Source organism: Sinocyclocheilus anshuiensis, unplaced genomic scaffold, assembly GCF_001515605.1.
Source record: "Sinocyclocheilus anshuiensis isolate Anshui unplaced genomic scaffold, SAMN03320099.WGS_v1.1 scaffold112, whole genome shotgun sequence".
Lineage (NCBI taxonomy): Eukaryota > Metazoa > Chordata > Actinopteri > Cypriniformes > Cyprinidae > Sinocyclocheilus > Sinocyclocheilus anshuiensis.
In genome coordinates this window covers 2755869-2771719 of record NW_015557175.1, presented here as the reverse complement: position 1 = coordinate 2771719, position 15851 = coordinate 2755869, and the positions used below count along the sequence as shown (strand labels likewise).

General features: G+C 36.7%; 1 protein-coding gene across 1 annotated transcript in view; it reads right to left on the bottom strand.

Moving 5' to 3' along the window:
* Nucleotides 1-665: 665 nt before the first annotated feature.
* Nucleotides 666-15851, bottom strand: part of LOC107678475 (phytanoyl-CoA hydroxylase-interacting protein-like) — a 21800-nt gene continuing 6614 nt past the window's right edge. Inside the window, exons 2-5 of the mRNA XM_016473752.1 lie at nucleotides 12593-12769; nucleotides 5879-6053; nucleotides 5202-5319; nucleotides 666-1794 (exon numbers count right to left, since the gene is read on the bottom strand). Of these exons, the coding sequence (XP_016329238.1) occupies nucleotides 1260-1794; nucleotides 5202-5319; nucleotides 5879-6053; nucleotides 12593-12766 (1002 nt within the window). The 5' untranslated portion in view covers nucleotides 12767-12769 and the 3' untranslated portion in view covers nucleotides 666-1259. The remainder of the gene's footprint in view (nucleotides 1795-5201; nucleotides 5320-5878; nucleotides 6054-12592; nucleotides 12770-15851) is intronic.

Genomic DNA, 15851 nt, shown 5'->3' with positions numbered 1-15851 from the left:
ACTGCTGTGTAAAATGCTTTGCAGAAGCCATAAAGAAATCATCCCTGCTGGCAGGGAAATTGAGAGCTAGTGTTGTAATTTATTTCATTCATGTGAGAGTTTTAAGGACGTGCCAGGCTGCCAGCACAGATAAATCCTGCTCTCAGCTGCAGACAGACAGACAGAGAGATCAGCGCTTGTTCAGTCTGATTATGAATGGCCTTTTCATAATCAGCCTTGATCAGATTATGTATTACATGCAGACACTGGCCATCTTCGGTTCTCAAATATTACAATAGAGGTTTTGGAATCTGTAACAGTGATTTAATGACTGCTATGCGCTCTGTGAATTAAGCAGACACACATTGTGGAATACAGAGTAACATTACATAATTTGGAAATGTCAATTTCAGGCAGTTATCCATCCATTTCCTTTTTGGAACATTTGTTATATATTGTAGACTTCATTAAGGTTTTGGAGCGCAGGCATTCTCGCTTGCACTTAAATACTGAAAAGTCAAGCCCCGTCACTGTTTTGACACGGATCTCTGAAGCAAAGACAGAGATGTGAATGGTTTGGTCCATGATGTAGTTTCAATATAATCAACAGACAACCTACAAAATGAACATGCAGAGACTCACATAAGTGTTTTATTATTTGTTAAAACATTCTGTACGCTTAATTTCACATGTTCTACAGACACAAAGACTCGTGAAATTCATATGATTACAGGTGATACCCCAAATGACTTAAAAAATATACAGAATCAATTATATAATTCAATAATGTTATCATTAAATATGATTTATACATAATTAGTCTTAAGGAAGTGGATTTACATTATATGAACATGAAGAGATGTAACTGAGACCGACAGTTTTCATATGGCTTCAGAAAATATAACACTAGTCACATGGACCACTTTTATGGTGCTTTTTCCTCATGGTAATAATACAGGTTTTAAAAGACGTGACGGTGAGTAAATGATGAAAGATTGTTGGGTGAACTGTCTCTTTAAGATCTGAATAGTTGCCTCACAGATCATATGGCTTGGTTTCATAACAAGTGGCTAGAGTAGTAGCCAGAGTATCATGACCTCATTCATTTTTCATGCTTATTATTATGCCTTTGGCATATTTAAAAATTCCAAATACCGCTTTTTATAAAGTGTGAATATTTATTCCGATTCTCAGTAGAACTTTGGGTCCATTTCCAGAGAAGTGAGGTTCTCATGATCCGGCTTCCAGTTGCACTTCCAGTGACAGCTGCCATTCACAGTTCAGCGGCCCACACTGATGTTGCACACCTTACAGCTCGGGTCTTTTTTGGCATTCGCAGTGGAAAGGCTCATGAGCTGGTGATGGCCGCTGATCTGAGCGAGTATGCCGTGCTCCAGAAGCAAGGGCTCTGTGTACAACACCTCCAGAATTACGTCACTGGCATGACAGAAGACCGGTGCGTCTCCAGATGTGAATGTCAGGAAGGGATTGCTTGACAGGTCCAGTCGTGGAAGGTGGCTCTGGCAAAAGCTATCCCCCTCCGATCCAGCAGGGGCCAGCACCAACACTACATAATGGTATGCTGTGTACATGCAGTAGAAGTCAGCAAAGTAGAGGTTTGTACTCGGGTTGAGGAGATGTTCGGCAGAAATTTGGAAGCGCAGAGGGCCGTATGGGGAATCTTTGGGAGGAAGGCCTGTGTCGAACTCTGTGTTGCAGCTGAGGAAGACGCCGCGGAGCTTTTCGTTGATGGGGGAGCCGTGACTTCCACTGTTGTCTTTGAAAGACGGGAGCATTGCACCTCCACACTCTGATCTATATAGAGATGTAGAATAATCAATAATCTACCATTTTAAATACCATAAAACAGAAATGTTGACATTAAATGGGTCATGAACGGCCTTTTTTATTATTTGTACTGTTCTCTGAGGTCCGCTAATAATGTTATCAAGATTTTTACATCAAAAAGCATAATTTAGAAGTAATATGCTATTTTCTGTCCTGTTTTGACCTCCCTCATCGGAACGCTCTGTTTGGATTGTAGACTCGGAAGTAAACGCCCACTGCTATGATTGGCTAACAGTTGTGTGTTGTGTGTATGTTTGACAGCCTACATCCTTAGATGGACACCGCTGTGATTTAGGTTTAAAACGCATAAATACACAGTACATATCAAATGATCTATAATAATAGACAAAGCAATAGTGACCACTAATAAAAAAATAAATAAAAATAAAAAAAGTGTTTCTCACACTTGTGTTGTGCGACATTAATGTTGAATCCAATATAGTAGCACAGCATCGTCTTTTAGTTTCAATCTTTCTGAAAATCCTGCATCGAATTTTGCTGTGTTTGTAAACGAATCCACGCCAAAATGAAGTGAACAAAGGACCAAGTTCTTACTGACACAGTCTGCAACTTCATTAAAAATAAAGTTCATCCACGCTTTCCTAATGTTAAGATCAGAAGAATGGTGATGAAAAGACTGTTTTTCCACAACTTGACACTGCACAGCATCTTGTTGTCTTAAAGGGGTCATATGATGTTGCTAAAAAGAACATTATTTTGTGTATTTGGTGTAATAAAAATGTGTTTATGCGGTTTAAGGTTCAAAAACCACATTATTTTCCACATACTGTACATTATTGTTTCTCCTCTATGCCCCGCCTTTCTGAAACACGTCGATTTTTACAAAGCTCATCGGTCTGAAAAGCGAGGTGTGCTCTGATTGGCCAGCTATCCAGTGCGTTGTGATTGGCCGAATACCTCAAGCGTGTGACAGAAATGTTACGCCCCTACCATACTGTGATGCCCTGTCCGGCCGGAGCGACGAGACAAAAACATTAAAACCCATTATAAACGAGGCATTTGTTGCATCCAGTGGGGACATAATTACTGATTATAATGACTTATACTGTGTTTTTACGCATTGCATCGTGACGCGTAAACATAAAACCATGTCAACAGTGTTGTAAATACAACTTAACCACTGATTTTTAGTCATGTCCTCTTTTGGAAGACCAAACAAAGTAGTTTCGCTTTCACAACGCAACACACAGCGTCACACAAGGCGGGCTAGAGTGAGCGGAGGCCAGAAGCCTAGAATGAGGAGCGTCCGGTGGGCTTGTGGCAACCACATGTGACGACCCCCTCTTTGGATTTGAGACTTTAGTCTTTGCAACTTTACAGATCTTCTTTATGCACCAGGAGCTTGTAACACTCCAAAGAGAAAGGAAAAATTGAAATCGCATCATATGACCCCTTTAAGAGTCATCTTCATTGTTTGGTTCCGGTGTAGACCTGCATTTGTTTCTCTCATTGTTCACACTAAATGCGTGAATCGGTGGGCGGGGCTAAACAGGCAGTGATGAAGAAGCAGGCATTGATCTTCTGCGGAGGCGGGGTTTAGCCACACTATTACGTCATAAAGTGGCACAATCCACAACCTGTCGTTTTGGCAGATTGGCTTCAATATAAGCTGTTTTTAGACTAACGAGAAAGTTTTGAGTTCTATCTATCTATTCTGAGTATTTTATGGTACAATGACCTCTTATATGTCAAAAGATAAAGGGAATTTTGATTTCTCAGTTCATGACCCCTTTAAAGTCTATCTGAAATGAAAATTCTATTTTCTAAATGCATCTGAACTTATTGTGAACAACTCATCTGTGCATATGTAAAAAAAAAATAATAAATCATCTCATAATATTAAATCCAAATATCATAGATCTTCCTCCGTCCAATCAACAACTGATAGATAGAACAAAAGTCCCGCCCTACATTTTTTTTTTCCATAATCCCTTTCACTCTGATGTACATCACAATACAGAAGAAAATGTCTGTCACTACTTCGGTTTCATCACAAGTTATAAGCAGCAGTCGCAACTCATTTTACTTCTGAAATGCATTTCAGAGTAAAGTAGGATAATCAATGTGAAAAAATGAAGGGCAGGGCTTCATTTAAAGGACCGTTTACACCAAGAAAAATAACTATAATTATAACTTTATTAAAGGGAACATCGGGTGCAAAATTCACGTTTATATGGTGTTTGCATATAAATGTGTCTCAGCAGTGTGTGAACACAACCACCCTACAATTATAAAAATCCATTCACTCTTTTTTTTTTAATCCCCCCAAAAACCTAATAAGTCTCAATTATCAAGCTGCTTTGATTTTCTGAGCAGTATGATGTCATATTGCTCAGGCCCCACCCACAACCACTGATGGACTGTCCCATATTAGCATATCTACACCCTGTCCACCATTTTCTCCGCACTCAAGCAGCTGTAGCAACAACAATGTTTCGTAAGCAATGCAGGTGTTTTGTAGTTGAATGTAAAAGTGAACATAAGAGTCTTCATTTTCTCCCGACATCAGAGCCACTGAGGAAGCAGTGGATTAGTTTTGATTTTGATGGTAACTCGCCACCAACTACACAATAAACAAAAGAGAGGGGCGGGGTGAGCAGAGGTCATTATAATTTAAAGAGAGATGCACTGAAACAGGCCATTGTGAACAGAGCTGTTTTTGACAAGGTAAAAAATATGTTGTTTTACACGTCCATTGAGGAATTTTAACCAAAGTATGTTACAGACATTTCACGAAGACCCTAAAGAATCATACCAGCTTGTTAAAAATGGGCATCCGATGTCCCCTTTAACGTCCACACCAATGGATGTTTATTATAAGCGTAGCTGTAGTGATGTTGTCCGTTGCTTTAAATGCTCAAGCACTTTAAAGTGGTGGACTCTAGTTAACATTATAGTTATCATCTTTGGTATGAATGCCCATTTATACATGGTGAAGTGATTGGATTGTGAAAAGTGGACGTTCCATTCCAGAATGAAGCCAGATCTGAATGTAAGTTTGAATGTGGTCTAGCAAGCATGACTCTTTTAGTCTCTGCTGATAGATGCCAGAACTACACCATCTGGAACATCTTTCTCTTTTGACAGCCATTATAAAATTGTATATTTGATCCCCCCATTTGCGTAAATTTCTATCCTTGGGTGGCATTAATTACACAGAGTAGTCGCCAACAATGGATACTTTGCTATGCACTTAGGAATACAAAGGAATAGTCATTTCATGTCAAGTTCACTAGCATTCTCGAATCTCAAAAACACACTGCAGATAAACCAGGCACTGCAGTCTTAGAGCTGTCAAGGAAAGATATATGTAGAAAGCAGCAGAGAGACTGAGGATGACAGATGACACTAACCTCACATATTGGAAATATTCAGGACTCTGATTGCGGTAGAAGACGGAGAACCTGAGCATCCTCCCAGCAGCGGCCTGAGCTTTATCTAACAGCTGCTGGAGATGCTCCATGGCATAATCTGCAGAGAAGAACCCATTTAAAACCATTACTAATGAACATAAAACATAAATGCTTCCTGACACCGAAGGCAAGAAGACACAAGGAAGATGTGTCACGATTGGTTGTGTCTTCTATCTGAGCATGATATGCAGAGTCAACAATAAATAAACCATTTGTTCATGATTTTTTTTAGCATTAGCATTCAATGACAAATTCGTGACATGAAGATTAAGTTAAGATAATCATGACACTTCATACAGTGTGCTGTAGTGTGTAATTTGATGGTTGTTTCCGGACAGGTTTCCCCAAATAGTCCTCCTGTTTATTTATTGGTTGGACAAAACTAGCCCTTCCCCCAAACTCACACCATTGGTTGAGCCTGTTGCTGTGTTGGGCTGCTTAAACAAACAGACCAATGATTTGACAGAGCCACAGAGTCACAGTGTTTACTCCTTTTTTAATGGAATCAACTCAGAAATATCTTTTTGTCAGTTGTCTTTGTATATTAAGCTGGCACGGGAGGAGGTATTTTAACAATGAAAACACATTTAACTCTCTGTTACTCCGTCTCTGCTTACCCCCAGTGCAGAACTCCACTACTTGGCTCCATTCAGACACCTGATAGTCTCCGTCTGGCTGTCTGATGGCGGTCTGCACAGCGACACAGTACTCCGTTCGAGGGCTCAGGAACCAGTGCCCTCTCACAGCCATCGGCAAAGGTCCTGCTTTTGCCACTAGCTTGGTGGGGACATCCTGGAAAATCAAACACCAGAGGGCGCTGATAGTTAATTGTTGGCTTACAGGGCTTGTGTTCTGCTTTCAAGAGATGAATAACCAACCACAGATTTACAGATTAACCCCTAAATCTGTATAAAGCCTGATCTGGTCAGCGAAGGGAGATCTAATTGAAACTGAAAAGTCTGCACTGCAGAAAGCTACAGCCATCAGACGATATTTGATTGTGTGATTATACGGCCTCAGTAGTTTGAAAATGATTGGCTTGATTAACAGTCCACTGGGGTTAAAAAAAAGTGTGTAAAGAAGAAAAGGTGCAAAAACTGCAAAAGGCTTTAATGGTGAAGGAACCCTTTAGCCTCCTGTCAGCAGAACTGTCACTTACCTGGATTAGGAGGTGTCAGGCTGTCAGAGACTTTGCCAAGGTAAGGAAAGCTGAAACACGGCTCTCACTGAATAAAAACCACAAGCTGAAACATTAATATCGGCCAAAAAATACTTCAAGAATGATTTTTCAAAGGTTTTATGGATCCACATTGTTTGACTGTGGCTGGATCATTATCGGACACTGGGAACCATCAGGCTTTAAAAGTATTAATTTTTTATTGAAATTAAATAAAATATAAATATTAAATGAAAATGTGAAATGCTGCCTTAGCAAGTAACTGAAATAAATAAATTATTATAATAAACAAATATAAAAATACATTTATTTATATATTAGTATAATAAAAGTTGAAAAGCTAAAACTGATATAAAATAAATTTAAGCTAAATACATGTATATTAATAACAAAAACTAATAAAAATGACAAAAGCACATAAAAATATTAAAACTGAAAATATAATTGAAATAAAACTGAAATATAAACATAAAAGCTTGGTCACATTATTTTAGGGCCCAAGCACCGTGGTGCCATTATTAATCTTATACATATTGTAATAGTATATAAATAATATTAAAATAACAAGTTGAATTTTTTTGAGTTGAAAAATGTAAATAAATAAATAAAAGGAAGGAAGGAAGGAAGGAAGAATGAAGAGATGGAAAAAGACGGCAGCATTCAAAAAGACTAAAAAATTGTTTATTATTGTATATATGAGAGCTATTTAAAATAAGTATCTTTACAGGCCAAAATATTATTTATTTGATGTATATAATTTAATCAAATCAATTTAAAATTAATTTATAAAGCGTAATAAAAACAACAGTAGTTGACCACTGCAGTAGAAAATTTCAATGCATAGACCTCAATGCAAAGAACTTGGTTATTTGCTTATTATTTGTTAATTGTTGTATATAATTTAAGAATAATTTGTGTATTACTTTAAAGTGGAGAAAAATGATTTCTAATCTACTGTATTTGCCTAATAATTAATTTATACATTATAATATTATGCAATAAAGTTTGTGATTCTCTGATACTTATGCATGCAGCCTAATCAGTGAGACAATATGATTTCTGAGCAGATAACATCCGCATCCGTATCTGTATGTAACATCCAGTGCTGTAATCTTACGCCTGTTATCTGTTTGATGACTCTTCTGACTGAAAGCTGAAAGACATTTTCAAACTTCACTAAAGCATAACGTATTTCCTCTCACATATCTATCACAGTTAATTAGTCTTGTTGTGGAGGCTCGAGTTTCTGACAAGCAGAACCAATTATGAAATGCTCAGAGGGGCATAACCATAGCAACCCCCTCAGCAAGTCCTTTCCTTTCACCCACAAATGCAATATTGGAGCCGTGGCAAAATCAGATGTAATTTCAGAAGCATTTAGCAGGAGTATATGCCTGTATTATTTCTGGCAAACAATGAGTGCAAAAGAGATACTGGTAATGCTCCTACATGTAATTTTTAAAAACTAAAGAAGTTATACATTTATTCAGTTCTGATTATCTCGTCAGTATCCTCTCAACACTTACGAATAAATAGTACACTAAATTGACAATTAAGTTTTTAATATGTCTTCTCAGATTTTACAGTCAAGCAGACTTTGAATGCAGCTTTCAAGAAAATTAGTTGGACTGGATAATTAAGTTACACAATTATTTTATATAAAAGAATGTGTGTCTTTTTAAAACGCTTCTGCAGCTTTTCATATGCAAGTGACGAGGAATCCTCAAAAATAAATAAATACATACATAAATAAAACTTATTTTATTTGAATAAATGTTATAATTTTATAATTTTAATTAAAAAAAAAAAATAGGTGGCCAAAATTACAAGTGTATATGTATATGTATTTTTGGTTTTATTTTTGAAAGGGATTGTTAGCCTGGGCTGGGACAAAATTATTTTTGATTTAAAAGAAAAAAGTGTTTCTTTTAAACGCTGTTGCAGATTTCCATGTGTAAGTGGCGAGGACTACTGCACAAAAATAAATACATACATTCATAAGTAATTAAGTAAGTAAGTGCATGACGACCAAAATTACTAGTGTAGTACATTTTTATATCTACATTTTTATGTGTAAGTGGTGAGGACTCCAACTAAAAAATTAACAATAAATAAATAAATAGTTGAAAATTTTTATGACGAGGACTTTTAATTAAAAATAAATAAATAAACAAATAGGTGCATGATGCCCCAAATTACTAGTTAATAATATCTTAATTTTAGATATGTTTTTTTTTTTATTTCTTTTTTTTTAAAGCGGTGGTTGGCCAGGGATTAGAGACACAATAATTTTAGCTAGACAGTTTTACAGATTTTCATGTGCAAGTGGCGAGGACTGCTACTAACTAACTAACCAAATAAATAAATAAATGCATGATGCCCCAAGTTACTAGTGTACTAAATTAGACTGTTTTTTCAAAGCAATATTATGCATGCTTTTAAAGGGGTGCTTGGCCTGGGATTGGGGGGTTTATGTGTTTATTGGGGAGGAAACATGTCCTGGTGAGTCATTATCCGCTCACAGCAGTTTCGGTCAAGTTTCTCATGCTCCTGTATTTGAAGTGACATGAGCATCACAGTAGCCCTGAAGGGCTGCCCTGCGCTGGGTTGTCAGATGTGCTCATTACCAGCACACCTACAGCCACCTATTACATCCCCATCCTGCTCCCCGTCCCACCATCTGCTTTGTTCTGTCTGTCCTTAATTTAACCTTTACACAGACAGGAAGGCAGAGGATGTTCAGCTTAAAGAAATATAACATGAAAACAGATTAAAGAAATGTATCTTAAACCAAGGGTCAATTTATTCGCCAAATCTAAAATGCCCTTTCAGTCCGATCTAGGTGCCCCCAGACATGTGCATGCCAGTATGCCAGAAATTATTATTATTATTATTATTATTATCTATAATAGGCAGTCTGTTTTGGATTGGTTTGGGAGGGTTTACGAATGTAAAAAATACAATCTCTGTACAAATAATAGCATTTGTCTTTGGAATAAAAAATAAATTAATTTAAAAAACAGGTGCATGATGACCAAAATACTAGTGTACTAAATGTATATATTTTTTGCAAAGCAGTATCTAAATTTTCATGTGTAAGTGGTGAGGACTCAAAATAATAAAATAAAATAAAATAGTTGAAGATTTTCATGTGCAGATGGTGAGGACTCCTACTCAAAAATAAACAAACAGGTGCATGATGCCACAAATTACTAGTAATTATTTATTTATTTATTTATGCGAAACAATATCCTAATTTTACTTTTCTTTTTGGTTTGCTTTATTCATTTTTTTAATTGTTTGGCTATTTTTTTAAACACTGTTGTGGACTTTAGTGTCTAGGTGGCGTGAACTTTTTACTGAAAATTTTTTAAAAAGAATAAAAACAAATAAACAATAGGTGCATGATGCCCCAAATTATTAGTGTACTAAATAAAATTTTTGCAAAACAATATCCTAATTTGATTGATTTTTTTAAAGCAGTGGTTGGCCAGGGATTGGAGAAACCATTACTTTAGATAAAAAGATTTTCATGTGCAATTGGCGAGGACTGCTATTAACTAATTAACTAAATAAATAAATGCATGATGCCCCAAATTACTAGGGTACTAAATAAGAGTTTTTTTCAAAGCAATATCCTAGTTCTATACATGCTTTTAAAGGGGTGCTTGGCCTGGGATTGGGGGGTTTATGTGTTTATTGGGGAGGAAACATGTCCTGGTGAGTCATTATCCGCTCACAGCAGTTTCGGTCAAGTTTCTCATGCTCCTGTATTTGAAGTGACATGAGCATCACAGTAGCCCTGAAGGGCTGCCCTGCGCTGGGTTGTCAGATGTGCTCATTACCAGCACACCTACAGCCACCTATTACATCCCCATCCTGCTCCCCGTCCCACCATCTGCTTTGTTCTGTCTGTCCTTAATTTAACCTTTACACAGACAGGAAGGCAGAGGATGTTCAGCTTAAAGAAATATAACATGAAAACAGATTAAAGAAATGTATCTTAAACCAAGGGTCAATTTATTCGCCAAATCTAAAATGCCCTTTCAGTCCGATCTAGGTGCCCCCAGACATGTGCATGCCAGTATGCCAGAAATATCCACTAATAAATAGCCAATATGCTAGAAATATGCACGCTAGTTAATATTGAGAATTGGTCCTTAAAATAAAGTGTTACTATATTTTGTTGTCTGAGGATATTTTCATTTAGCTACATTTATGCATTTGGCAAACGCTGTTATCCGAAGAAACATGCACTATGTTGAAGACATACATTTTTAATAGTTCATGCATGTTATTTTTGCTAAGAATCGAACCCATGATCATAGCGTTGCAAGCACCACACTCTACTTCTTTTGTTTAAAATGTAAAAAAAAAATAATAATTTTCTAATATTCATAATTTGTGAAAACTAAAATGTTTTTTAAGTTGTTATATGCAGTTTAAAAAATTGTTATATGTGAGATTAAGTAGTATTAATTTTAACATTTTACAGTTTTAACATTTACTTATTTGCTTGTTTGTTTTTGTACAGAATACAATTGACCCCTTCCATAAAAATCATTAGAAATAGTTACAATACTGTTTATAATATTCATAATTTGTGAAAACAAAAATATATTTTTTAAAATAATTGTTGCATGCGGTTAAAAAAAAAAATATATATTTTGTAGTCCATGAGAAGCATTAAAGGGGTCATATGATGCTTTTTTAAAGATCATTATTTTGTGTATTTGGTGTAACAGAATATGTTGACATGCTTTAATGTTCAAAAAACACATTATTTTTCAAATACTGTACATTATTGTAGGTCCTCTATGCCCCGCCTCTCTCAAACGCTTCGTTTTCTACAAAGTCCCTCCTTCCGACAAGCGCAGTCTGCTCTGATTGGCCAGCTGACCCAGTGCATTGTGATTGGCCGAACACCGCAAGCACTCGTCGGAAATGTAACGCCCCTTACCATAATCGCAGCTTCAGCTTTCAAAATAAATGTAAAGACAGTAAATAATGTCATTAGTTTTACCATCAGTTCAAGCCCGAAAGGGGAACAGATGCAGTACACAAGTTGCGGTTAAGACAGCTGACTCTACTGTGATGTGACACTGTCTCTCTCTCTAGCAAATGGCTGCAATATAACAAAGAGTGAAAAATTTAAGGGGGTCTGAATACTTTCCGTACCCACTGTAACACTCCAAAGAGAAAGGAAACCTTGAAATCGCATCATATGACCCCTTTAATGTTAAAACTGTTCTGTTTTAACCTTTATTGGTTGATTGATTCTTTTTTTATGGTGTGACCTTTGATTCATTGTACTGAATCCATAAAAATCAAAAAAAAATTTAACCTTAAGTGTTCTGGGTTCAATTGATTATTCAAAAATCTGCTTAAAATAGTTTCTTAAAGGGGTCATATGACGTTGCTAAAAAGAACATTATTTTTTGTATTTGGTGTAATGCAATACCCTATTTCCTCAGCAACCAGCACGGATCAGCTCTAGGCATGACGAAGCAGATAGCGTCCTCTTTTGGAAGGCCAAACAAAGTAGTTTCGCTTTCACAACGAAACACACAGTGCCTTCACGACATGTCGGCAGCGGTGGGAACAATACTACAGCGAGAATCAAAGTTACTTCTTCTTTCTTTGCGTGAACATTTGGGCGGCGTTATGCAAATCTTCCCACACGGTGACGTAGGTATGTGGGGGCGTGTTAGAACGAGCCGTTTTAGGAAGGCGTGGACAAGTCTTAACTTTTATAAAGAATATCTAAATGGGTTTGAGACTTTAGTCTTTGCAACTTTAGGGATCTTATCTATTCACGAACAGCTTGTAACACTCCAAAGAGAAAGGAACATTTGAAATCGCATCATATGACCCCTTTAAAAGTAATAGTTTATTATTTTGAAAGATGTCTTTTGACAGTGAAAGTCAACAGGGTCCAGTGTTGTGAAGCACTAGTCCTCACTATTATATGTCCCTGTTTAACCCTAGATTGTTCTGAGGGGATTGTCCCTGTAATAAGTTCATAATAAGTTCACAAATTCCACTGGCACTCGTTGTGCGACACCAAACCAGGGCTGTATTTTATCCTGTGTGATCACAGGGAGCGCAGTGGAGCAGAACAGAGATCTAAGACACAATGATGGTGTATACTGACTCTGTGCTTGAAGCGGTTGTGCTCGCTGCCCTCTTTACGGCTCAAGTCTATGAAGTAATGCGTCACTCGGGACGTGTCCTCATGGGCCATTTCCCAGGTGATCCGGAACGAGTCACAGGTCACATCGCTGATCTGAATATCATGGGGTGTGGAGAGGAGCTCCACCTCAGCCATCGCCTGCAGGAATAGAACACGAGAAACCGTCAAACAGAGAAAAATTACAGCCAGTCAGTGGGGGAGAAAAAACAATCTATTGACCTCAGATGAAATTCAATTAACCTGTGAATAGATGATCCTTCAGCTGAATAAGACAGATAACCCTCCCTCACACAGAATACTGCCTTCAGTATGAATTAAATTGATCTATAAATAAGCAAATTAAGTTATAAATGTTCATTTAGCCGGTCTGAAACCAGTTTCCTGAGGATGTCATAATGGTCGGTTTAGTCAGTGACTGACGGCAGCTGCTGGTTTCAGACACAGGTGACTGTATTACTCATCATTTATTCATTTGCCACTTTGTTTCTGTGCTTATGATATGCTTGGAAGCTTATGACTAGCAATGTCATTATGGATGTAAATGCTACAAATTGTACAAATGCTACAAAACAGTGAGGTACATATGCAAAAATAACTTTAACAATGTATAGATGATGTTTACTTTTTTTTGTTAATATAAACACATAAATAAACGAATAAATCCAGTAGATTTATTTAAATGTTTTTTTTTCTCTTTCTTCATGATGATGCCTCGCCTGTTTTTTCAACGTTTCCTTGCAAATAAGCTAATGATGATAAAAATATGGAAAGAAAATCTGTCATTTTTAATGTCTATATACGCTACCTTTCAAAATGCAATGATTAAATTAAAATGATTAAATACTTTTGTTCAGCAAAGATGCATTAAACTGATCAAAGGTGACAGTAAAAACATTCAAATATATATATATATATATTTTAAAATAAATGTTATTGTTTTGAACCTTCCGTAAATCAAAGGCTCCTGGAAAAAAATGCATCATGGTTTTCACAAAATATGAAGCAGCACAACTGTTTTCAACATTGATAATAATCAGAAATGTTTCTTGAGCAGCAAATCAGCATATTAGAATGATTTCTGAAGATCATGTGACACCGAAGACTGGAGTAATGATGCTGAAAATTCAGCTTTGCATCACAAGAATAAATGACATTTCAAATATATTCAAATAGAAAAGAGTTATTTTAAATTGCAATAATATTTCACAATTTTACTAGTTTCACTATTTTTTAAAAAATCAAATAAATGCAGCCTTGGTAAGAGACTTCTTTCAAAAACATGAAAAAATGTGTACTGACCCCAAACCTTTCAAAAGTACCAAATATAGTTTTATGTAAAATAAAAAAGAAATAAAACCGCTTCTGCATTACTGAACCCTGTTACCATATGTTACCATATATTATAGGGGAAAAAATACTAGAATTTTTCCATAATTCGTTGACATGATGACATCATTATTCTTTCAAGAACTCTTTCAGCACAAGTCTGAATCTCATATTTATCACTTTAGCACTTTTACATATGTCAGGAGACAATCATAAAATGTCAAAATCATTAAAAAGTGGATATTTATAGAACTATCAGAATGAAAATCCCTAAGAGGTGCTTTGTAACCTTGCAATCTCCAGTTAAACACAACTATGTTGCCATCCACCCTGTTACATTTAATGAAGACATAACAGTGCACAATGCAGTCTATTAACAGGTAAACACATTATTTAGCCGATCATCTAATCAAACCGGTAGGCCGATTTTCACAGGCTGCTGCCTCTCAGAGGAGGTATAATAAACCCGCTGTGTGATGTGTTTGGCTGAAGAGCGGGTGTGAGTAATGCTCTCTGCTCTCCTCCAGTGTGTGATTTCTGCCATGAGTGTGAAGTGCAGTGAACGAGACTGTGTGTTTGATTAGCTGTCATTTCCTGTTCCTGTGACTGCTGACTCTAGAGTAATGTGAAGTCACCCAATCTATTACTGTGTCTGCCCTTGTGCTCTGAGAAACACCCATAACTCTGAGAGAGAGAGAGAGAGAGAGAGAGAGAGAGAGAGCATAACTCTGAGAGAGAGAGAGAGAGAGAGAGAGAGAGAGAGAGAGAGAGAGAGAGAGAGAGAGAGAGAGAGAGAGAGAGAGAGAGAGAGAGAGAGAGAGACTCTGAGAGAGAGAGAGAGAGAGAGAGAGAGAGAGAGAGAGAGAGAGAGAGCAGGCTGATTTATAAGCACCTCTCTTTCTTGTCCTCCTTTCATTGCCTTCATTCAGTTGTTCTGTGATTTTGCTCTTTGATATTTACGTTTTTACATACTTGATAAGTGTCCAAATACATTTAGGGGTCAATTGTATATGTAAAATGTACATGTAAGCTCAAATGTCACGAATTTGGTGTATTTTGTTATAAATCTCCCATATGGACAGTATGTTGAGGCAGCGCAGTGCCAAGAGACTGGCATGAAAATACTGGATGGCATGGCACAAATGTGAGCATGCCAGAAAATGAGAATATGTTTTACAGCAAGTACTTCACACATGAATGCTTTGGCTCTGAGACATATGGCATCTCTTGTGAAAGAGAAATACATTTTAAAATGAGAATTTATTACAGAAATGTTACACTTTAAAGAATATACTTAAGTGTGTACTACATTTTATGTTTTTGGACTCTTAACTGCATGTTATTTGTAATTAAATTAAATTTGCAGTACATCTTTATGTGTAAATTCATAGTTACTTTTATTGTTTTTAAAATATGGTTAAAGCGTACTGCTGAATGTACTGACAAGCATTTGTGGTAAACTAAAATATACTTTAATAGGGGGAGTGTGTGTACGGCTGGGGAAGGCTTAGCCTTGGGGCAAAAATGCCACTAAATTGGACAAAAATGCCCCTGCACAAACAAATTAAATCTATTATGTCTGTTTCTAACAAAGTGAATATGAATAGACAGTGTCGATTGCGGCATTAAATTAAGATCTGCTCATGTTGCACCGTATTTCCTTTTAGGCGTTTTTACAGTGTTGCGCATTTGAACCAATCACACACGATTCTGTTGAGCTTAGGAATGCAATGGCCAATCAGAGGCGTTCAGATGAGTCATCGTTGAAACTCATCAGTTTTGTTGCGTGCGCGCGCGTTCGCTGACTGAATTCCGTACTCTTGCGAATTCTCTCATCATAAATAACAAAGCGCAGATGTACTACAATGTAAGTAAGAGATTAATTTCACAGTGA